At 48.4% G+C, this 25,286-nt stretch overlaps 1 protein-coding gene across 2 annotated transcripts in view; it reads right to left on the bottom strand.

Moving 5' to 3' along the window:
- The window catches only part of THSD4 (thrombospondin type 1 domain containing 4), a 485,629-nt gene that overhangs the window by 162,513 nt on the left and 297,830 nt on the right, over positions 1-25,286 (bottom strand). Inside the window, exon 1 of one of the 2 annotated variants that reach the window (XM_074353947.1) lies at positions 7,698-7,970. The exons of the other annotated variant lie outside the window; for it this stretch is intronic. Coding sequence (XP_074210048.1) covers positions 7,698-7,769 — 72 coding nt within the window. The 5' untranslated portion in view covers positions 7,770-7,970. Of the gene's footprint in view, positions 1-7,697; positions 7,971-25,286 lie in introns of those variants that run through there. 2 annotated transcript variants of the gene reach the window in all.

Consider the following 25,286-nt stretch of genomic DNA (forward strand, 5'->3'; position numbering starts at 1 on the left):
AGCTTGGGATCAATCATTTCTTAAACAAGACAAAGAAATAAAACAGAAATTCAAATACACTAAAACTGAAGACTTCTGTTTATCAAAAGATTAAAAAATTTTAAGTACAAGACATAAACTGGACGAATCAGTACATGGAATAACAAGCAAAGGGTTCTTTTCAAAATATATAAAGAACTCTTCGATCAGTAGTGAAGAAAACAAAGAACTAATTTAAAATCAGAAAATAGACATGAACAGGCATTTCATGGAAGTGGAAACATGAATAGATTGTATACGTGTAAAAATTACACTGTATAGTGAGAGTTAGTGATCAGAGAAGTGCCAATTACCACACACTGACAACATTTTACACCTAATGATCAGCAAAGATTAGCCTGTCTGATGATGCCAAACGCTGACAAGGAGACATAACTGAGAACACTTGGGCACTGCTAGTGGAAGTGAAAACTGATACAGCCACTTTAGAAATGAATTTGACGTTATGTTGTGGAGTTAAGCACATACTCTGCGACCCCGTAACTCAACTCCTAGGTATATACCCTAAAGGAATCCTTGCATGTATACGTGAAGACACATGTTCCAAAATGTTCATAGTAGCATCGTTTATAATAGAGAAAAACCCAAACAAGTGTGGAAAGAACCCAAATATCCATCAACAGAAAAAAAAATACGGTCTATTCACATCAAAGGACCCTATGCAGCAGGGAGAATGGATGAGCCACAGCTACAAGCATCCTCCTACTGGATAAAAAATCAAGTCGAATGAAAAAAATCAAGATATCCTGCTTACATAACTCAAAACCAAACAAAATCAAGCAATATAGTCCTTAGAGACACATACGTGTGAAAAAATTATTTTTGAAAAAGCAAAGAAATGACAGCCATCAAGCTCAGGATGCTGCTTCCCTCGGGGGGGGGGGGCACGTGCTTGGGGAGCAGCAGGCAGTTCTGAGAATGTTCTGTTTCTCCAGCTGGGAGATGAGCTCACAGGTGTTGGTTTTACTACTTTGCTTCGTAACTTGCTTATATAGCACATACATTCTCCTGTATATACTCAATAGTACACATTTTTTCAGGAATGAAAGAGAAGGTAGAAAAGGTACTCAAAGACTACCACTCCACAAAAGTGCTGGTTTTATGACTGAGTTCAACAAACCTTTAAGAAAAGGCTCATTTCTCTGTTGTTTAAACTGTTTCAAAGTACACTGAAGCATGAGAAACTTCTGAATTTACTTTACAGAACTAGCAAAACCCCAGCCTAACACAATAAAAGAGAGCCGTGAACCAACAGTACTCATAAAAAAGAGACAAAGTTCAAAATAAAATATTCACAAATCAAATCCAACGGTGAAAAAAAGTCAAGTTCCAAGAATGCAAAGAGAACCCAATGTTCAGAAATCTATTAATAAAATTCTCTGTCTGAGGAGATGGAGGGAGAATACCATGTCAGCATTTCACGAAGGCAGGCAGGGTTTGATAAAATTCAACAATCGTTCCTGATAAACACTTAGAAGGGAAATTGCAGCTGGATAAAATGTATCTACCTGGCAGGCATCGCACTCAGTGACGGGCTGTTAAAAGCTTTCCCATCTAAGTCTAGACGAAGACAAGAAAGCTCATGTTCGTTGCTCTGATTCAGCACTGTATCCTGGAGGTCCAGCCACGGCATTAGACAGGGGGTAGAAGCAAGGGGCACCAGGTATCAGGGAAGAAGCAAACTGTCATTATTTGCACGTCTCGGGCACACACACACGTACACTCCTAGGCACACACATACAGATACGCACACATCCTTGTGCTTATAAATGTGCAGGGAAGGTTCTAAAGAACAAATGTCAAATTGTTACCGACAATTTCATCCCAGGAGGGGAGGACCGGGAAGGGAGTGAGGGTAAAGAGGAACCTTTAATTTTTTATTCTTTGAATTTCTTCCTTGCTTGAATTTGTTTTTATAACAAGAACAGCTTTCATAATTAAAGAAAAAAAAACCAACTAAAAATGTAGAACGTCATAAGGCTGGATGTGGTAGACTCACTGCAAAGCTCAGGTCTTGCATCATCAAGTTAGTGCCACACAGGAGGTTTTTCGTTTCATTTATCTGAAGGTGAGAGGGGGGTGGGGCCACTGGGAATCGTGCACAAAGACTCAGTCACTCAGGGCATTACACTGGTCCTTCACTCCTATTTGCCACAAGTAACACTCCAGGGACTAGTAATGGCGACAAGCTTCTTACAAAGGCTGCTACTGCTCACAGAGCACTTCACCATTTCATTTATTTTAATCCTTAGGAAATAATTTCAATAATCTGTGACCAAGGAAATGTTCCACGACAGTGACCTAAACGACACACCATCAAGGATGATCTTAAGTCTGCAGACACAGAATTTCTGGGACTTCCAAAGTCACAGGGGAAAACTCCAGCGTGGGATCCAGGTGGCCGATGGAACCTCCCCGGATCCATCCCTCACGACGCGCTTCTGTAATCTGAACTAAGCCTTGTTTCCAGAAGACGCTGTGTTCCTGCTTGCTTACTTCTGGGGCTCTTTAGACGTTTCCCCTCTGCCTGGAACATCCTTCTTCCCTCTTTCTCCCTCTGAAGGTGCCCACCCATCCGTGCAGAGGAGTCACCATAGCAGATCTGACTCCTCTCCTTCAAGCGCACCCACCTGCGAGGCAGGCCGTTGGCGGGCGCGTGGGAACTCGGATTTGGGGGGGGGGTGCCCACCACTCCTGGAACTGGCAAGAGTGGCTCCCGCGCATTCACTGGATGAACGGTACGGTCTAAGTGGAGCCCTGTTTCCCTCTGGGAGTCTGTCGTGTGGTACGTGGCAGGCAGAGGGTGCTGTGTGGCCAGCCCCCCGAAAGCCCCCAGGTGCCGAGTCTCTCCACGCTTCCCTGGCTGGCAACGTTTCGTGCGTGTTGTCGCAGCTCATTGGTGGGGGACTGAAGTGAGTCCCATGGACCCCCTGGGGGAAGATCCTCGGGAGCCCGCCCCTGGCCCCCCCCCGTCCGTGCTGCACCCCAGCGTCCGCGGGGTTACAGGGCCGCTGGGGGCGCCGGGCCTGCGGGCTGCCCCAACCCCCATGCACAAGCCTCCGGGCTTTTCGCATCATAGTTCGTGGAGTCTTCCTTCACTTTCTCGGGCGGGTTGCACTGCTTCTTGGCCCCTGCTCTCACAACTAAAGAGGCTTCCTTATCTCATAATCATTAAACGTCTGCGCTCTGTGCCTCCTTTAAAGCATAGGCTCGGGAACGACAGAGGCCTTACCCGCTCGCCTTCCCTTTTTCGGCTCCCAGGTGACACGCCCCGGTGGCTCCTGCAGTAGTAGCTGTGGTAACGGCCAGTACCTGCCGTCTACCACGCGCCCGGCACCCCGAGCTCAGAGCTCTTACACATGTTACCACACTTCTGAAATTTTTTTTTTTTTTTATTGAGGTAGAGTTGATTCACAATATAAGTTTCAGGTGTGCAACATAGTGATTCACAATTTTTAAAGGCTATTCTCCATTTATAGCTACTGGCCGTGTGCCCCGTAAGCACAGCACACCTCGCAGCTTATTTATTTCACACGTGGTTTGTGCCTCTTAATCCCCTGCCCCCAGGCTGCCCCCCCTCCTCCCCCCAGGTCACCACTAGTCTGCTCTCTGTCTCTGTGAGTCTTGGTTGATGGTAATCCTTCCCACCACCCTTCAAAATAGCTTCTATCCTCAGCTGCATTGCGAGAACGAGAAAACAGAGGGTGTAAGCAGGTGGGAAACGAGAGAATGAGCCACCGGGAGAACATCACTTGAGCCCTAAGGAGTCGCCGCCCTGAGCCAGGCTTCAGCCTCACTGCTGTCAGCCCGCGGACACGCCACCTTCGTTCACGCCACGGCGCCTGCTGGGCATGTTTTCCATTATATCACGTATCTTACTTATTACCAAGTGAGTTACTGCCACATCATGTATTTTATTCTATTTCTTTTTTTTTTTTTTTTTTTTTTACCAGATAAGACATGCTTACTGCACACGATTCAGAAGGTCCCAAAGGTGCACAGGGACCATAATCCTCACCTGCCCTCCTGCCCAGCCACCCTCTTTTCTTCCCCCGTTTTCTGGTGCGTCCTTCGAGAGAGAGGATGGACAAATACAGTAACACATTTTACACAAGGAGTAGCACGTTATACTTAACAACATAGCTGGGTGGTCATTTCACACCAGCGCACGTGGAGCTACCCCGTTCTTTCTGAACACCTCGGTGACGGCCATCCAAGGACAGAACACCTGGGTGGCGTCAGTGCGTGGGTTTGAGAACAAACACAGAGGAGGGCTCTCCCTTCTTTCAGGAGCATCCCACTGAGAACATGGAGGTCCCCAGGGTGCCCTTGGCCTTGTCAGCACAGCGCAGCACTGGCGTTTACTTGTGCAGGCTGCAGGCGTGCCCTGAAGGAATGCAAACGACTGGGTCAGGCTGGGCGTGGGGCGCACTCGCCCCCTATTCAGGGACATGAGGGTGTCGCAGCAGCCACACCACAGAAAACAGTTCAGAGGGCATTTTGCACATTCAGAGTAGATCTGTGTGACACGATATTAGAAATAGAAAAGCTGAGTCAAAGAGAGATTTGTTATTTATTTTTTTAATTTTGAAAAATTGAGCTATTATTCACATCATAAAATTGGCTCTTTTCAAAGGTACGATTCAGTCCGATCAGAAGACTGTGCAAGTGTTCCCGCTATCTAATTCCAAAACGTTTTCGTCACCACAAAAAGATACCCCGTACCCGTGAGCAGCCGAGGTATTTATTTTTAATTTTGATAGGTTTTGCCAAGTTGCTTCAAGAAGTTAAAATAAACACCTTTTTGACTTACTTCAAGGAATCTGTTTCACCAAGACGTATGGAACTGTACAGGCTTCTGGCTGCCCGTCACTCCCCCTTGTCACACGTAAGACCCTCTCATCGGTCTTTTCTGGGAAGGTATGTCCAAGTTCAGAAAACGCACACACACACCCCCACACCCCACACCCCCCCGCTGCACCCTGCAGAGAAACTGGATCCAGGCACACTTCCAGCAAGGAAAAATGGACCCCATGTCCAGCCTGACTCACAGACCTTCACGTTCCTTCAGGGGACGCATGCAGTCTGCGCAAGTGAGCACCAGTGCTGCGCTGATCTGACAAGAGCAAAGGCACCCTAGGGACCTCCGTGCTCTCAGTGGGATGCTCCTGGAAGAAGGGAGAGTCCTTCTCCGGGTTTGTTCTCAAACCCATGCATCGACACCATCTGGTTGTTCTGTCCTTGGTTCACAGTCACCAGTGCCCACAGCGCCAGCAACAGGTTGCTAAACAAGGCTTGCTCTGAATCACACCTCCTTCCCCACCACCTGCCAGCCCTGCTTATCCGGAAGGACCTCGCCTCCTAGAACATCATCTCTGTGAGCTGCTGCCCAAGGTTGGCTGTGTAACGTCCATCCCCACTGAGAACACAGCCAGCCAAGCACCACAAGGTGTGCGACACTCCCTTCCCCTTCCTGCCTTTTCCTCATGTGTTTTTATGAACATTCAAAGGGAAGATAATTAAGACCTGCAAGAAAAGCGGCTGGCCAAGAAAATGAAAATCGGGGTGACTTGGGGATGACGCCACATGTTTATGGGTGAGTTTCGTAAGTAACAGGGCTATTGAAAAAAAAGGAGGCTCTTATAAAGAAATGCCACATTCTTCAAAGCTCTGTAGACACGACATTCTTTTTAAGGAGGGAGGGGGAGCTGTTCATACTCGTGTCCTTTCTCATCGTTTCATTCCCAACACGGGGAACGGAATTCTAACTGTACAGTTTCCTAGGAGCACCGGAGTTATGGCGCCAAGGCCTTGCAGCAGCACGCACGCACGTGCGCGCACAGGGAAGGAAGGAAAACCAGAGAGAAAGGAGGACAAGGCACAGGAGGGTCCTTAGTTAGCACAGCCGAGCAGAACAAAGGACCGGCCGAGCAGGCACTCGTCACCTCTGACTGGGAAGCACACACACTTTAACTCCAAAGGCAGAAGTCCCGCCTCCCCTCCCGAGGGCTGGCGGCGTCTGAACAGGCTCAGGATTTGGATGCGCCTGTGTAACCCCCTTTCATTTGTCATCAGCTGTGCTGATTGCAAAGGGAAACACAGAGCCACTGGCCCCGCTGCGCGTGACGCAAGGCTTGAAGCCCCGCGCCCCAGGGTGGCGTCCCCGGGCCCCGCCGTGTGCAGGTGACTGAAGCCGGCCCGCAGCCGCGCTGTTAATAAGAGTAATTGGCATGCCGCTGAGGGGCCGTGGGGCGCTGCGATTTGCTCCGTTTGGGGTCTCCCCAGACCATATGCACACGCAGCGGTGATAGAAATATTTTCCATATGAGCTCTCCTCTCACACTTAAGTGCTCCAGGCTGTCAAGCCGGCCCATTTGTCATTTGCCCTACGCAGTAAAAAAACCAACAGGGAAGTTGCGAACGTCAACCACAACCAGAGGGCAATGGTCCGCTTTCAGCCTCCAGCATCACCAACCCATTCACTTCCTCCAGCTCCCATTCAAGACCTCGACCCCCACCACGGGCCCAGAAAATATCTGCAGAGCGGAGGGCACGGGTAACTAACAGACTAAAAGCCTGAAACAAATGACCCATCGCCGCGCGCCTCTGAGCCACACGTCTGCTTTGAACGGAGAACCAGCCCTGCAGCCTGGGTCTGGGAGCGCGCTCACTTCCAGCCCTCTTAGAAAAGGGAGAGTCATTACCGGAGGCTTTCAGAGCCTGCTCTGTCCCCACGATGCTAACAAAAGGCAGAGCTGGGGAGCAGCCCCGTGGCCTTTTTAGGAGAGACACTTTTCACTAGGCTTTTCAAAGAGAAGATGGATTCAGGAAAAAGGCTGTCCTTTGATGACTCAGCCATCCGTCTCCGAGACTTCTCATCAGAATAGGGAGTAAAGAGAGTGGACGAGGTGAGTTTGCTGCAGGCTATTTGCAGGTGAGGGTGGATACACCCAAGTGCCTCTCTCTCCAGATGATCATCCTTTCTGATCTCTGCCTCCGTCAAACACTGGCTCCTACAGGCATCTGCGATGTTCAGAAATGCATCCAGCAAAGGTCTGAGCTAAACCAAAAGAATAAATCATCCTCTCGGGTCTGAAACATGCTTCTCTTCCACAGCAGATCTGGGACACCCTGCCGTGTATCCATCACTATCCCTTTTCAAATCTATGAAACAGAGTTAAGCACAGACTTTTTTCCAAGCACATCAAAGCAGAAAAAAAAAAAAAAAAAGAAGGAAAAAAGTGATCTAAAAGCAGCAAAGAAAAGCAATCCTTCTAGGCTGCACCCTCTAGCATGCGTATGCAATACTGGAGAAAAATTCTCAAAAGGTAACATTCCCTGCTGGAATCTGACATGTACACTTTCTTTTTGCAACAGCAGAACGAGAAACACACATGCCCCAGGCATCTGCCACAAGGCCACGCCAATGCCCTGGTGTGGCGGCTGTACCAGAATAAGATTTTAGCAGTTACAGGATTTTTTCAAGGAGAAAAGAAATCTTCCTGTAAGAAAAGGCAAGGCAAGCCTGAAAAAGCAAAATAAAGCATTACTCTCCGCACACCGTACAAACCCCTTCCCTGATCCCTCTTGGTAGACAGGAGAGGAAATACAATGCCGACGAAAACACAACTTCTGACAAGGCACTTTACTCGGCTTACCTCGCCCCCAGGTCTTGCTACCACTGCTGTGTGAATGTGCAGCAGTGTCAGTATCAGGTAGCTGACAGACATTATTACCCAAAGCTAGAGCGGCCCTAGAGGAGGGCTCCGGCTGCCGAGCGCTAACGGCTAGCAGATGCACTTGTGTCTCGGGATTCCAGCCCGGAGCTCCCCGGGCGCGCGCCGGCTCCGCCGGCTCCCTCGGCTCCCCCGCGCCGCGCTGCCCGGAGCTCCGAGCTCAGCCTCTGCTCTGAAGGGAACTGGTAAGCCGATCGCTTCATGTAATAACTTCTCCCGGCTGGGGGAGGGGACAGGAGCCAGCTGGGAGCTGGGGGGGCTGCCTCTAACAGAAAGCAGAAAGGGGAGGGACAGAAATGATCAATGTGGAGTTCTGCATCTGGTCTCATTCATGAAAAAGGCTCCAAGGTAAGCACTCCACATGCAGGGCCCCTGTTTCATCAGCCGAGGCGGGCGGGAGGCAGCGAGCTGCTGCGGGGAGGGCTGGGGGTGGGAGACTCCCGAGTCCTTCCTAGTCCAGGACCGGCTGCTGACAAGCTGTGCGTGCCTGGCTAAGCTGCCAACCCTCTCTGGGCCTCCGGTGTTTTTCTCACTCGCATCGTCAAGGATTGGGTGCATGACCTCTGAGTTCCCTATTAGTTCTGACCGATGGCTGCAGAAATCTAGGCAGTCAAAGGCTGTGCTATCAAGCGCAGCCTCGAAGAGGAAGGAAGCCACCAGGGTGCTGCGTGCTTAGGTGCCGATCATGCGGACATAATGGCTGGGAGCTGAGGCAGCCACTACAACTCTTGCTGCCTCACGGGGTCACTGTGCCTAACCAGGAGCTTGAGCAATCACTGCAGATGATGTAAAAATAAATGGTAAGGTGGGAACAGGTGGAGCCCAGGTGTTCGGTGGCACGGGCAGGGTGCGTGAAAAGCAGGATGGTTTTGCAGAAGCACCTCTGGGTGGAGTCACGCTGACCGGCAAGGCGGAGCTTGAGGGCCCAGGGAACGGAGCAGGCTGGGGAGAGGGTCTCGCTAAAGCCTACAGCCCCCTCCTCCCGAGACACACCCCACGTGGTCAACTCCTCCTGTGAAAAACCAAGGCTCATGGTTTAAAACAGGCTGAGGAACCCAGCAGATACCAGATGCTGCTCCGAATGGGCACGAGAGACAGAAGACGGCCCGGCGCCGGGAAACGGCCCGGATGCCAGGAAGCGGGGAGACGGCGGCTCAACGCCCAGGCCTGGTGCGGACGCGCTGCGGGCCTGTGGGCCCGCACTGACCCCGGAGCCGCAGTCGCTCCACGGGTCGAGCGGGGAGAGGCCCTCTGCCGGTTCTGGTGACTGTCAGCGAGGTCACCCGGGCACAGACCTCGGCGCAGTTCTGGACGCGCAGCAAGCGCGGAACACGCCGCTTTCCCTTTGATCTGAGCGAGCACTGGCGCTCGGTCCCAGAAGGTAAATTCATAAACACCTGAAAAGCCTCGGGTTGCAGGCATTTTCCTGCATTAATGAGGAAACGTTAAACCAAACCGCAGTCTGTAGCCATGTCAGAACGTTTGTTATCACCAGTCAGGTGGCAGCCGACTGGAGGGGAGCTTGCTGCGGGGCGGGGTGGGGGGGCTGACACTCCCCTTCTCCAGGGCGGGGAGGGACGCAAGGCCCGGTGCAGCGGACACCTCGCCGGAGAAAGGAGGGGATGAGCGCTCCCTGCCCCTCCCCCTCCTCCCCCTCCTCCTTATCCACCGTCATTCCCGTCTAGCGCGGGGCCTGTTCTGCGGGTGACTGCTGGGCGCTCTCATCTGCTCAGTAGTCTTGCCAGAAAGGCAGGAACTGTCTAAGGAAACAAACTTCTTGGAAGACCAGGGGTCCTGTCCAGTCCAGGGATGGGGGAACTTCCTGTACAGGGCCAGACAGTAAATATTTACGGCTTCACGGACCACACGGTTTCTGTGGCAGCTACTCAGCCCTGCTGTGGTGTCACAAAAGCCACCAAGAGCCATTCAGCTACGAAGGGGCAGGGCTGTGTTCCAATAAAACTTTACTTACAGAAACAGGCAGTGGGCCGGATTTGGCCATGGTTTGCTGATCCCGGTCCGCACGCTTCCTGGGCACCCTTCGACCGTCTGCAACCTGACTTCCCACCTCTCTGCTCCACTGCAGGGGCTCTGGAAGTGTCACCAGTGGCCTCTGTGTCACTGAATACCACAGATAATTTTCAAGGCTTATCTCTTTTGGCATCTTTGCAGTATGAACCGTGGTCACCTTTTTTTTTTTTAATATTGTGGTAAGATATACACAACATATAATACTACCATTTTAACAAGTTTTAAGTGTGTAATTCAGAGGCATTTCAGTCCACTCACAATGTCGTACCACCATCACCGCTCTGCATTTCCAGAACTTTTTCATCATCACAAACAGAAACTCTGTATTCATTACATAATAACCCTCAATCCTCCCTCCTCCCACCGCCTGGTAACTTCTATTCAACTTCCTGTCTTTATAAATCTGCCTGCTCTATACCTCAGCTAAGTGGAATCACACAGTATTTGTCCTTTAGTGTCTGACTTACTTCATTTAGCATCATGTATTCAATGTGCATCCATGTTGTAGCCTGGTCAGAGCTGCATTCCTTTTCAAGGCTGAATAATATTCCATTGTATAGATATACCACACGTTGTTTATCCATTCATCTGTTGACAGACACTTGGATTGTTTCCACCCCTTGGCCATTGAGCAAAGCTGCTGTAAACATGGGTGTACTCATCTCTGCTTGAATCCCTGCCTTCAATTCTTTCAGGTATACACTAAGGAGTGGAACTGGTGCTAATCATATGTTTAACTTTTTTGGGTACCACCAGTTTTTTCCACAGTGGCAGTGCCATGTTAGGATCCCACCAGCAACGAATGAAGGTTCTAGTTTCTCCACATCCTTGCTGACACTTGTTATTCTCCCCTTTTTGGATTACAGCCATTTTGAAGGGTGTGCCGTGCACATTCTTCTTCTTCTTTTTAAAATAAAAATCAACTGAAACTCTATTACCCAGAGATGACCTAATAACCAGCTATAGCTTGCTAAGTTTTTCTCTATATATACATTATATGGAATTTGAACATTATACAGAATAAAAATGAATCATACAATCTACACTACTTTGCTCATCAATAATGTTTGGGTACATCTTGCCATGTTAGACCACTCTCTTCCCTTGGCTTCCGGGACACCATTCTCTTGTTTTCCTTTGCCTCCCCTTATCCGACATTCCTCGAGCACTGAGCTCAGCATTATTCTAAGAACTTTATATGTAGTGTCTCATACAATGCTGACAACACTCCTTCCACACCAGGGACTCCCCACAATGGCCGACAGGCAGCTCTTCCTGCCGACCTGCAGGCACGTATGTCCAGCTGCCTGACGGAGACTGGGACCTATGAAAGGTCCTCCAGACCATGGATCTAAAACTAAACCAGTGTTTCCCTGAAGCCTGCTCTTCATCCTGCTTTCTCCATCTCAGTGGACCACATCATTACCCAGCTAATTCCTGGAGGTTGAAACCTGGGTGTTATCTTGAGTTCTCTCACTTCCTCAATTTCCATAGCAAATCATCGCCAGGTCTGATTGAGTTTCCTCCTAGAGACCTTTCCAGTCCGTCCACAGCCCCAAAGTCCTGCTGCCTCTGCCCTCATCAGGGTCTCTACTCTCCCTTCCTGACTTTTTGGAGCAAGACCTGGTAACTCTCCTGCTCTGGTCTCTCCCCTTCCAACCTTCTTCCCCACAGCAACCACTGGGATTCTTCTAAAATGTGTATCCAATCACGTGACTCTCCTGATCCTTTTTTTTTTTAACTTCTTATTTTGAAATAATTTTACATTTACAGAATGTCTGCAAAGATAGCACAGAGTATCATGGTGTATCTTCACCCAGCTCCTTCTAATGTTAACGTCTTGAGTAGCTATGGTACATTTAAGAAAACTAAGACATTAACATTGGTACAAGGTTATTAAGTAAAATAAAGACTTTACCCATATTTCACCAGTTTTTCCCCAAATGTCCTTTTACTGGTCCAGGACCCAATCCCGAGATTCCATATTGCATTTAAAGTCAACACATCTCCTTAGTCTCTTTGGGTCTGTGACACTTTCTCAGCCTTTCTTTCTTTTTAATGACCTTGACACTTCTGAAGAGTATCGGTCAGGTATTTTGTAAAATGTCCCTCCATTTGGGTTTATCTGACGTTTTCCCACCATCAGACTGTGGGGATGGGTTTTGGGGGGAGTACATCGCAGACGTGGAGTGCCCTTCTCACCACGTTTGTCAGGGACACCCCATATCAACAGGGCATGACTGGTGATGTTATCCCCGATCACTTGGTTAAGGAGGTGTCTGCCAGGGTTGTCCACTTTTCTATCCCCTATTCATTACAAGTCAGTCAGTCCAGTGGAATTAAGTTCCACTTCCTGGAGGGGCAGGATCAAAGAATATTTGGACATATGTTACATCTATCACAATAATTAACACATATTTTGGGGAAGATTCTTTGAGGCTGTGCAAATACCCTGTTTCTCAGTTTCATCCACTCATTTGAACATTCGTCAGTAGGTCACTCCTATAGCAGTTACTCTAATCTTCTGTGTCCCGTCTACATCCATTCGTCAGAATTCATCAGTGTGGAAGATTCGTCCCTCCTCCCCCATTTATTTATTAACTCAGTTATCAATTAATCCTTCCCTGCTTCTTAAAATCTTTTGGTTATTCCCCATTATGGATGAAGTCCAAACTCCTTAATATGACGCTTGCAAGGCTGTTTGCAACCTGGTCTCTTCCCGCCCTCCTAGCCTCCTCCTCCTCTTTTCTGTTCACATGCTCCACTCTCCAGACCCCTCGAGCCACAAGAAACTGTCCCCAAACGTCATGTGTCCCTGTGCCCCGCGCCTTCTTCATGCTCATCCCTTTCTCTAGAATGTCGTCCCCCCGTCTTCACCGGGTTAACCCCTGTTGCCGCCTGCCTCTGAAAACTCAGCTCAAGTACACACCAGATACTGGGAACCACCTAAATGCCCACTGGTAAGGACTAAATGAGTAATCTGTGACATCCATAAAACAGGGCACTCTGCAGCAGTAAAATAAGAATGAGTTTGCTTTCTGTGCTGTATGAAACATCGCCAAGACCTGTGAAGTGGGGAAAGTGGAACGCACAACGGTGTGATCATTTTCCTATCATGTGCGTGTATACATTCACAATGGCCTGCATACACATTAACGATCTGCGGAAGGACACACCCGAGGTCACCAGCATCACCTGCTTCTAGGGAGGGGATCTCAGAAGCTTCAGGGCAGAAACGGGAGGGAAACTGTTGAGCAGGTGGCCACTTAGCCACAGGTGGTCGCTGAGCACTCGGAGTGTGGTTTATCCAAACTGTGTTGTGTGATAAACGTAAAACACACTTCGTAGCACCGTGAAGACTGGGTACAAAGAATGGAAAATATTTCCCTAATGTGATTTTTTGCTGACTGGATGTTAGAATGATAATTTTATATGTGTTGGGTTAAATAAAATGTGGTATTATACAGTTTCCCTTGTTTTGTTTTACTTTTTTAAAATGTGGCTACTAGAAAACTTTTAAACTGCCTGTTTCTATCGGATGGCACATCTGTTTCCCTTTCGTGCTTGCTGAATTGTCAACATGTGAATGTACTGCTGTTCCAAAAGTAAATAAAAACGAAATCATGGTACTAACAACAGTTACTAATAGAAATAAATAAATACATGCACGAAGCCCCCTCTGCCCGTGATTCGTTTAAATGTCACCCTTGCTGGGAGTTGCGCCTTGTCAGGCTTCCCACCACGCTGAGGACGGTGCCCCCTGCGTCTTCTGATTTCCTCCAGTGCAACATTCATTGCACTGTGTTGTCACTGTTGACTGAAGTATCTGCCTTCATCAGCAGGGAGGGAGGCCTTGATGTCCGGAGATGCGTCTTTCTGGGCCCCCAGGTTCCACCCACTGCCGCGTCCGGTGTGCACTGACTCCAGAAGTGAACACCAGAGAGGGGCTGATAGGAAGCTCTCGTCTGCCTGTGACGGGAGGAGAGGTCCTCTAATGACGTATTTGAGATGCCAAGAAGGGAAAAAGGAGAAGGAGACATTCCCAGAAGATACACCCCTCCAGGAAAGGCAGAAAATTTACAACTGAACTTTAGGGAAAATGTAAGTCAGCTGGGGAAGTGTGAGTATCAAAAAAAAGAAAACAAATGTTTGCCTAAAATCACATTATTTCATATAAAATATAACCACACACTTATGTCTAAATAACAAAGAAGAGGAAGTCCACAGCAGAGAGCACCTCTAAGGCCGCTGGGTTCCCCGCAAAGCACGTCCATCCCTTCATGAAGCAGGAAGGAAGACGCGGCCTTCTCCACAGAGGCACACGCCCTCGGGCTAACCAGTTCAAACCGCCTTTCCTGAAACACGCTTACAGCGCGTGGAAGGGGTGGGAGAAGTCTCTGTCAGGAGTCAGCGAGGGGCCCGGGAGCGGGTGTTCGTCATTAGCTCTCCCCTCGTGTGGACGGTGGGGCCGAGGAGGCGGGAGTGAGGAGGGCGGCGGGCACCTCTGCTCCACTCGCTCGAACACAGGGAAGACCCCGAGAAGACGCAGCCACGGGAGTCACACTTCTTCCCTCCCTCCGCTTTCTGCCTGACGGGCTCAGCCTGGCTCCCCGGGCACCTGTGAGCAGCAGCGCGGAGCACCTTGCGGGGTCACTGAAAGGGGGGCTGTGTGTCGTGGCTTGGCTGGGTGTTCTAGCCAGGAGCAGGGCTGGACACACCGTCGGGGAGATGCTTGCACGGAGCGGAGGAGGTGGGCTCAGCCTCAGTCTGAGAGGACGCGGGGATGAATCCGGACATCAGGACCACTCTTGGCTATTTCAGCTGTTTACCCCAAGGCAGAGGTCCTCAGACTGAGGTCCCCGGATCAGCAGCAGCCGCAGCATCCTCGGGAAACTCACCAGAGACGCAAACGCGGCGGCCGCACCCCAGACCCCCTGAATCAGAAGCCCTGGGGTGGGGTTCATTGATACGTGTTGCTCTAAGCGCCAGTCCTCTGCCTCGTGACCCTCAGTTCACGTTGTATAATTTGAAAGTATTGCTCTGTTCAAAACATATCTTCTTAGAAAACGTGACTGTCAGGCATTAAAACATGGCCTGAAGCTCTAAGAATGAAGACAGTGGCAAACACACCGGCGTAGGAACAGACTAAACATGGAAGAGGATTTAGTGTGCAAACGGTGAGCCACTTCGGCTCTGCAAGGAAAGGCTAGAAAAGGGTTGGGAAGATGGCTATGTGGGAAAATAGAGTTATTTCCCTAAATTATAATCATACGCCAAAAAGTAAACTGCAGGTAGACTCAAGATTTTAATGTAAACAATAGAAATATGAAAGCAGTAAAAAAAAAAAAAAAAACAACTAGGTCAGTATTTTGGTATTCTTGGAGTGGGGGAGGACTTTTGATCACATCTCTAACAAAACAGAAATCATAAAAGATGTGTAAGTGTTTGTAAAATTCTGAAAATCAAAAATTCACATGCCATGGACACGACTAAAAGTCAAATACACAGTAGAAAATGTATTTCACTTGTGTATTTACTTAAAACATCCACACGTGTCATGTACTGGGGAGACACAGTGACCGGCAAAGGCAGACTCAGTGCCTATCCTGATAAGAGTTGCTGTCACGCGCGGGAGGCCAACATTAATGAGACCCAGTAAGTAAATTAAACAGTGCAACGTGAAGAGGGCTGCAAAGAAAAGATACGCGGTCACGTAGGAAGCTTGCCCTCATTAGGGAGATTGGCTTGTGACAGGAGCAACAATGGCCCTTACAAGGACCCGAGAGGAAGCAGGTGTGGATGGAGAGAGGGTGGGCGAGTGGGGGCCAGCATCATGTTAGGGCGAAGACAAAGGGAGGGGCCACGATGAAGAGTGTCATCCTCTTCCTAATGAGAATCTGTTTTAAGGGCAGAGGCAGCAGTTCCATGACTAGAACTGCATTTTGCAAACGCCACTCTGCTTATGGAGAGAGGGCTGGAGAGAGGAGGCTGGGAGAAGATTACGGCTGGAGTCCAGATGAAAAGGGATGAAGGGACGTGTTTAAACTGGGATGGTGGAAAGAAGTGACTAATTTCAAAGATAATTTACAGCATCTATAATGGAAAAGGGTTTGTGTCCATGACATAGGTTTTAAAACCCACAACCCACAAATCAGATGCCAATTTATCTGCCAATGCCAGTTTATTTAGTGCCAGTTTTAACAGTGAAAGACCAGAAGCAGCGGCCGGTAGGGGAGTCGCTAAACAGATGCATCCGAAAGTGAAATCCCATCCAGCCATTTAAAGTGACCGTGTCACATATTTATTGATACGGGCACATTTTGATGTTATATTGTTTTAAGACAAAAGTAGCCACATAAATGGAAGAATTGTCCCCTCCACAAACAGTGCTGGGACAGCTGGACATCCACGTGCTGAAGAATGAAGCTGGACCCCGGCCTCACACCGCACACAAAGATCAGCTCCAAATGGAGCACAGACTGCGGCAGGCAGATAACAGCCCCCCAGCAGGCCCTGCCCTGCCCCTCAGGCCCCGTGGACGTGTCGCCTTACATGGCAAAGGGTGATTACGGTAACAGCTGGAGTTAAGGTGGTTCCTCAGACTGCACAGAAACCGGAATAGTATCTTGAGTATCTGGGCGGACCCAACATAATCACAAAGTTCCACGGGGGGACTGGTTCCAGGACCCTTGCGGACACCGAAGCCCGTGGATGCTCGAGTCCCTTATGTAAAATGGCGCAGTATTTGCATTTGCATATAACCTAAGCATACTTTCAACATCTCCAGATTACTTACAACACCTAATACAGTGCAAATGCTACGAAAACAGTTGTGGGCATGTGGCAAATTCAAGTTTTGCTTTTTGGAACTTTCTGGAATTTTTTTTCCCCAAATATTTTCTACCTTCAATTGGTTGAATTCACGGGTGCAGAACCAGTGGATGCGGAGGGCTGACTGGGTTTTGATGTGGGAAGAAGTCAACCCGCCGTTGCTGGCTTTGAAGATAAAGGAGCCATGAGCCTAGGGGCGGGGCAGCCTCTAGGAGCTGGGAAAGGCCGGAAGATGGGGCTCTTCTCCAGAGCCCCACGCAGAGTGCAGCCTGCTGGCACCTTGATTTTAGCCTAGCGAGACCCGTTTCGGACATCTGACCTCCAGAACGGTAAGAAAATCAATTTGTGTTACTTTAAGCCACTGTTTGTGTTAATTTTAATTTTTTTTACAGCAGCCATAAGACACGAATATATAGACCTGAATGAAGGCTGAAACTATAAAACTCCTAGAAGGAACACAGGAGTAACTTCATGACCTTGGGTTAGGGGCCAGTTTCTTGGATATGACACCAGAAGCACCAATGACAAAGGAAGAAATAAATGGGACTTCACTGAAATTAGAGACTTCTGTGCTGCTAATGATGTCATCAAGAAAGTGAGAACACAAACCACAGGCTGGGAGGAAATATTTACAAATCATACGTCTCATAAGGGACTTGTGTCCAGAATATATAAAAATTCTTCAACTTAATAATAAAACGGCATTCCAAGTGAAAAAGAGGCAAAGGGCTGGAATAACATGCTTCCCCCCAAATATACAAATGGCCAACAAGCACATGAAGAAAGAACACTCCACATCATTAGTCACCAGGGAAAGGAAAATCAAACCCCAGCAAGACACGGCTTCGCACCGGCTGAAGCACAAGTGCAGGCAGCAGCAAACGCTGGCGAGGATGTGAGGAAACGGAAGCCCTCGGACACTGCGGGTGTAAGAGTGAAATGGTGCGGCCGCTCTGGAAGGCAGCCTGGCGGCTGTGCTACAGAGTTAGACGTACAGTCACCGTGTGACCCAGCAGTTCCAGCCCCAGCTGTGCAGCTCAGAGAAACGAAAACATGTGTCCACACAGACACTTGTACATGGATGCTCAGAGCAACGCTACTCCTAATCACCCGCAAGCGAAAGCAACTCAGACATCAGCACCTGATGAGCGGACAAAGCCAGGGTCGTGGACCCAAGCACTGGAACGCTACTTGGCCACAAGGAGAAATGAAGCGCTGCGCACGCCACGGCCTGCTGGCCCACGACGCACGTGTTGAGTAAAGGAAGCCAGTCCCCAAAGGCCGCTTATTAAATGATTCTGTTTACATGAAATGTTCAGGACAGGCAAACTGACAGAGGCAGAAAGTCGACTGGTAGTTTCCCAGGCCAGAGGAGTGCGAGGAGAAACGGGGAGTGACAGCTAATGGGGAGTAGTTCCTTTCGGGGTGATGACAATTTCTAAAAATCAGATTGTGGCGATGGTCACACAACTCTGAATATACTAAAAATGCGGCAATACATACTTTAAATGGGTGAATGGTGTACGTGCATTATTCTTAATAAGGCTGGTTTTATGTTTTTAACTGTTCTTTTTTTCTTATTTTTACTATTTAAAAAAATTTTAACTAATTATTTTCAAAATTATTATTATTTTTTCCTTTAATGGAGGCACTGGGGATTGAACCCAGGGCCTTGTGAACACCAAGTACCCTCTCTACCACTGAGCTGTACCCCCCACGGCCCCCCACCCCAAAGGCTGTTTTTAGACAGTGGTCCATATTATGGCCCACTTCATTCTATTTTGGGTAAACATAAAAGGTGATGATCACTTTCTCGCTTTTAAAATTTTAGTTTTTTTTTTCTACAATGATCAGCAGAAGAAAAAATGTAGAAAGAAAACCAAAATTATTTTCATTTGGTAAAAATGATGACTATAACAATAAAAATGGGAAAGGCCATGAAACAGTCCATTCACAAATGAAGATACACAAATGTAGTATGAAAATGGGAGCTGAAAAGCAATTTAACATCAGTGGTGACCAAAGAATCACAAAACCAAGTAACACCATACCATGTCCACCTGACACACCGGAGAAGACTCTTTGGGAGCAGGAAATACCCACTACTGGCAAGAGCTTAGGAAAGCGGGCGCTCTGACCTAAGGCTGCTGAGTGTAGATCAGAACAGGTGCTTTAAGAGCTGGGCTTCTCAAACTTCTGATGTGCACGCAGAACACCTTGTCCCCTTAAGAAGCGCCACCAAAGTCACCTCTTAACCCTCGGCCAGCTCTCCGTCTTCCACCCCCAATCGCACTTCACCTTTCACCTCTCCTTCCCCTCTCCCTTCTCCGGGGCGTCAGAGCTGAGCTGGCAGGAAGCGCACGCAGCCAGAACATACCTAGATGGGGAGTTCTGACTTCTGCTAACCTCAGCTTGCTGGAACCAGCAGCAGCCTTGGCGTGGAACGTGCCGGGTCCCCGAGCGGCTGAGGCAGCCCTCAGAAGGCTGGTCGTCGGCTCTGCTGGGGCATCCCCCCAGCTTGCACACAGAGCTTACTCATTTGTCAGTAATGATTCCTACCGGGGTGCTTTATTTTCTTCTCCCCATAAAAAGGACTTGATAACTCGAAGGCTGTCGCTACCAGTATAAGGTAGCAAGAGGCTGACTGTAAAAGTAGAAACCGTGACTTAATCGCTGTTTCTCAGCATCAGCTGACGTCAGGGTGGGTGGCCAGGCACCGCACCAGGCTCTGACGGGGATGATTCAGGTTCCCAAGCACGATCCAAAGCGAAATCCAATAAACCAAATCGTTAAGAAAGAGGCCAAGGTCTCAAGGGTTACTGTGTGTGTTGTCTAATCCTTATTGTGCCAGGCTTCAGGCGGGGGGCTAGACGTGATCCCCACTTGATCCTCAGATCCTGGGGGCTGAGTAGCCCTCATTTGAGGGCTGATGAAGCTGAAGGCTGGGAAAAGCAAAACTGTTTTCAGTATAGCTTGTTTAGAAAACATAAAAAACATAAAATGCCTTTGTTAGTTTTCTAATGGCTGAATTTCTGATAATTTAGGGGGAAAACAAAACCCTCTGTTTCTCTTGCTTCACTGAGCTCTCCCTTCTCCGCCCAGCACCTGGCTTCAGGAGTGTTTAATCTCATTTAAAACACAATAAACGTAGTTAATCACTAACTCCGGCTTTCAGCTGGAACTGCTGGGCAAGAAAAAAATCAAACAGACTTCTTGCTGACAGAGAACCTTGTTGCATATTTCTTACGATCCGTATACACAGCACATTTTGAATAGATAGACCATGTAGACATTTTTAAAGCAATTATGAGATTTGTTTTCCCACAGTAACAAAATATAAAATGGTGCTGTCACATTCAGGAGAACGCGAAGCACCATCCTAAGGAGAAAATTTGAAAACTTCACCCCGCGTCACCACGTTTATCAGTTACGGCAGGGGCTGGGGTAGCTGCTGTAACAGACACACCGTGAGGTCTGAACGGCTTAATACAAAGAGTTTATTTCTTGTTTGGGGAAAGTCCAGATGGCGGGGCAGATGGCGGGGCAGGCGGGCTCCTGCTACTTAGAGCCCCAGGCTGGCCCGGGCTCTGCCTGCTTCAGCACATGGTGTCCAGGGTCACCCTGGACATTGCTGTCCACCTGGAGGCGGGGAGGGCAGAAGGTGGAGGATTGTCAGGACTGGCCCACCTTCTACTGGCCCCATCCAACTGCAAGAAGGCTAAGAAACAAGGCCGAGCTGTGGGCCCGAGAGAAAGGAACCACAGCCTGCCAAACAGCGGAACAGTCCACCACGGCAGCCGGGATCTTCGGAAGGGGAGAGCCCGTCGCTGTTAGCAGGGCTACACCGGAGTAGGGTGCCCACGCGCAGCGCGGTGCCCAGGGACAGCCCCGGCTCGTCCCATACTAAACGTCTGCCTTATATCCAGATTTTCCCCGCCTCTGCTTCATCGAAGTCCAGCCAAGAAATCTGCATAATTCACTAAAGAAGCATTTCTCATCATCTTCTCAGCTGATGCTGAGAAATTTCAGTTTCAGAAACAGAGCCCGCAGCTGAGTGAAAGAGCTACCGCTCAAACGACGGCGTGCAGAGGGGCAGGGACGGGAACATTTCAGTGCCTACTCCATGCCGGCCCTCCACAGACGTGGTGCTCTTTAATTTCAATAATGATGGAGAACGGCATTTTTTGAAAGTTACATAGCTGTAACAAACTTAGCTCTTTTAATAGAAAAGATTCCATTTTCTTAAATGATCAAAGACCTGATGAAGAAGACACGAAGGACAGGAAACCACCCTAACAGAACACAGGATCTTTGTTTTCTTGGCTGCTTACTTTGAAGGTAAAGTAAAACCTTTCACAATCTTAAGGACAGACCAATAGTCCAAGAAAACTTTTTCATTTTAGCAGATGAAAGAAAATTAAATTTCAGTTTTACATAAATATACTATCAATACTCAAGCTTGTTTTTCTTTGAGCCTATGAAGTAGAACTCTTCTACGTGTGAATCCTGGCAATACCCCCTGGAGGTGGAAAAACAGCATATGTACATAACATGTATCCACAGACACACATAAATACACAGACAGACCCCATAGTTTTTGTTCCAAAACTTTAGTCATGAATCAGGTACAACAATACAAACTCACTAGTTTATAAATAACCGTTGACTCCAAATTGTGTCCCTGGCACACAGAACAAGGTAAGGTTCCCAACTCACGCGGCTAAAGCTTTTTACTAATATTTGTGGAGAAGGCGTTTTTTTTTTGGTGGAGAAGTATAGTGGATTTACAATACTATATTAGTTTCAGGTGTATAACATAGTGAGTCAATATTTTTATAGATTATGCTCCATTTAAAGTCATTATAAAATGTTGGCTCTACTCCCTGTGCTGTACAATGTACCCTTGTACGGTAGCTTGTACACAGTCGTTTGTACCTCTCAGTCCCCTACCCCTATCTTGTCCCTCCCCTCCTGCCTCTCCCCACTGGTAACCACAAATTTGTTCTCTCTAACTCTCTGTTTCTTTTCTGTTCTATTCATTTGCTTGTTTTATTTTTTAGATTCCACATATAAGTGGTAACATACAGTATCTGTCCAGAGAAAGGAGTTTTATTTCCATTTTTCCGATGAGAAGGCTGAGGCTCACAGAAGTAGACAACTGTGCCAAGGTTACAGTAGTAGTAAGGGGTGGATCCCATTTCGTGTTGTCCCACTGCCTCCCACGGAGCCGAGTGCTCTTAGGTGACACGGGGAGGTGGGGGGGGGGCGCCCTGAATGGGAAGGTCCCGACAACATCCTCCCTGGCAGCCCCTGAGGTTCTCAGAGAGTCAGGGAGCCCCGTCCTCCACAAGGACACCCACAGCACACGGGTGAGCGCACTGGCCTCGAATCCTTGTTACTGAACCTGACGACGGCAGAGGTGGGGGGGTAAGGGGATCTTCCGAATTAGCTGTCCTGCATTTTCAAGTTTTGTGGTTTCCAGTAATAATCACTTTGGAAAGGTGGGTATATATCTGAGAGCAAGAGATTTCAAGGCATTCTTCATTCTTACTTAAGGCAGTTTTCCTAGACGCCCACTTAGGGCATCTCAGGCAAGATATTACAGCATAAGCAGAAACGCGGGGGGAAACCAGCGAGCTCTGAATAACGTCCATGAAGAATTTGCAGCCAAATTTGAAGGAAACTCAGAAGAAGAATTGCAACCATGAACCGAAGTGTGTGTGTGTGTGTGAGAGTGTGTGTGTGAGAGAGTGTGTATGTGTGAGTGTGTGTGTGTGAGTGTGTGCATGTGTGTGAGTTTGTGTGTGTGCGTGTGTGTGTCAGAGCCTACTGGATGTCACTGGGAAAAGGTCAGTGGTTGGTAACCTTTTTGTGTGTGTCTATAGCACAATTTCAAACACTCAAATTTTTGGTTGTACGTTTGAGGGGCTTTAAAGGTGAACACTGATTATGAAAAAGGAGGCTTCAGGAAGTTCCAGAAATTTCCCATTGTTGTCACATTATCCACTTTTGCTGCCCTCCATTCAAGAATTGTTTGCTGCCCTGACTGCATGCTTTTTTATATTCATGAGAAGAGTCTGTATATTTTGATCTATGGCCATTTTCCATATGTGCTAACCTGATGTGGACAGTTTGCCTCTTATCCCAGAAGACCGTGCCTCCTTCTCTGCCTCGTCCCATAACCCATTCATGTCAACATGCCATAAGAGACACCATAAGAGAATCTCTTCTAGGATGACACAAAAATAAAACCATAACAACCCATCAAAATTTGGTGGAACACCCGGGTGCCAGAGCAATGCAGTAACCCATCACTGGCTCTAGGAATTGACATCACCTGATTAGAAACGTGTCAATACAAGTCATGACATCTGCACAAGTGAAATTCTCAGCTCCCTTCCACACACACGGTCCTTCCCCCAGCCCGTAAACACGCCAACAGAGATTCAACAGCACGTTTCAAGTGCAGCACTGAGAACTAGTTTCTTTCAGGAACAACAACAACAACAACAAAACCCAAACACAACGTTAAAAAAAGAATCACTAAACTAAATCTAAGAACAGCACAATCAAACTGTCCACTGGGCAGACCTTTAAGGGACCGTCTCCTAGCAAATGTTCCGCCTGCGCCAGTGACGTGTGATTTAAGAGAGGAAATACTTAGGGGCTTAAGAGACCTTTGCAGGGAGCCTGGAAGCTGGCTGCAAGTTTGAAGACATCTGCATTCCTTGGAATCTAGGCTTATTTCTCTCTGGGAACCACCATGACGTAGAGTCCATAAACTGTGATTTTAGAAGGTCCCTGAAGTAGGTAATGAATCAGAACAAAATGAAACTCAGTGCAAGTAGGCAGCAATTTATCGTGGCCTTGTCCCCAGTACATGGGGGAAATGTAGGCATGCAGGGGCATAGTGACGGGTCAGGGAAAGCACTTGAAGTTAGAGAATGCACCCAGGAGCAGAATGGTGCTGACCCGGGTTGGTTCCCATTTCCTCGGCTCAGCGACCGTTTCCTGGGCGTCTGCAGCGTGCCTGGCACTCAGAGCTTCTAGATGCATCAAGGGGATGGGGCTCCAGGGGACGAGGAGGGCCCTGAGTCTGTGGTCGGATGTCAAGGCAGAGCCGGGATCTGTCAGATCTCCTCGCTGGCTCTCGCCAAGGACCATGGTTTTCACTGCACTCTCGGGACCAGTGAGATTTCTCTGCTTCTCAAAAGTCCCAACTGCTTCTGACTTTCAGCATGATTTAGGGTGTAGACTTCTGTGTCTGGGTCCTGTTTCCTCACAGTTGGAATGTTCTGTCCATAGACTGTGATAACAGTAGCCGGTTATTTCTAACTCGTTGCTTGGGAAAACATCCCACGAATACATAAAATCTTTGCATGGAGTCCTTTCTGTGTTGTAAATCTTATAACCAACTCTCGACCTCATAGTCTGAATAAACGTATCCACGGGCACTTTTCAACCCGCATGTCCCCCGATGGCTCTGAGCCCAGGCGAGACCTCGTCCGAGTCTGCATCCTCCACTGCCTTCTGCCTATTTCCATTTGCAAATCTTACCAACATTTGAAATCCAAAACACCCACCATTAAATTCGTAATCTGGTGGTTATGAATGTGAATTTTAACATCAGACTGCTTGAAGTCACATTCTGGCTGCACCACACAGCAGCTATGAGCCCTTGGGCAAGTAACTTAATCTCTATGTGCCTCAAGGTCCCCATCTATAAAATCTGATGATTGATGGTGCCCATCCCTTAGGGCTGTCATGAGAATTAAATGAGACATCACACGTAAAACACTTAATGTGCTGTTTGAGGCGTACTAAGAGCTCAGTAAATATTCGCTCTTTTTATTATTCACTGCAAAATTGATAACCATATTTCTGTCATCGGTACCCAAAGATTCTTCTCTATGTGGGGCAGGGACTGCTAAAGACTGGAGGGTCCAGGATTACTGCAGCAGTGGGGGGTTCAGCTGCGTTCCCAGATGGCCCCTTTCCAAGTGTGGAGAGGGAGGGTGGGGTGGGGGGAAAGGCAGTTCTTCCAGGTACAAAGCAAGAAGGACTCAAAACTCATCCCCACCTCCTCTTGTGCTCATGGCAGACATTACTAATTGCTTGCAGCACTCCTCCCGGCATCCTTCTCCAGGCAGCAGGAGCGTTGCCATCTGAGGGACCAGGGCTGGCACAATGGTTGAAACTGATGTGCCACGCCTCCTCTTAGAGTGAAAGCTTCTCCACGGAGAAGGAGGTGCCAGAGAGAGAATAACCCAAACCACCACAGGGCAATCCCACAGACTGTTCAAGTCAGAGAGGGCTGTGCAAGCTTTCAAGTGGCTTCTGCCAACTGCTGTCAGTCCCTGTGCCATCCTTGTTGCTGGCAGGGGTCTTGGAAAAATAAGCCTGGCTCCCAGCAGACCACCTGACTCAGTTTTTCTTCATATCACCCTTCTGGCCCTGAACTCCATTACCTCATTTTCTTCCCTCTCACCCCTGTCTTAGAGGGCGGGGAGCCTGAGGGCAGTATTTCCCAGAGGTGCGCGGACCGTTTGTCCTTCAAGGTAATCTAGGTAAGACAGGCCCACAGTCAAGCAGGTTTGGGAAAGGCTGCCCCCCAGAAACCCCCCCTTAGAGAGTCACAGTGTGCACGAA

Source organism: Camelus bactrianus, chromosome 27 (genome assembly GCF_048773025.1).
Source record: "Camelus bactrianus isolate YW-2024 breed Bactrian camel chromosome 27, ASM4877302v1, whole genome shotgun sequence".
NCBI lineage: Eukaryota > Metazoa > Chordata > Mammalia > Artiodactyla > Camelidae > Camelus > Camelus bactrianus.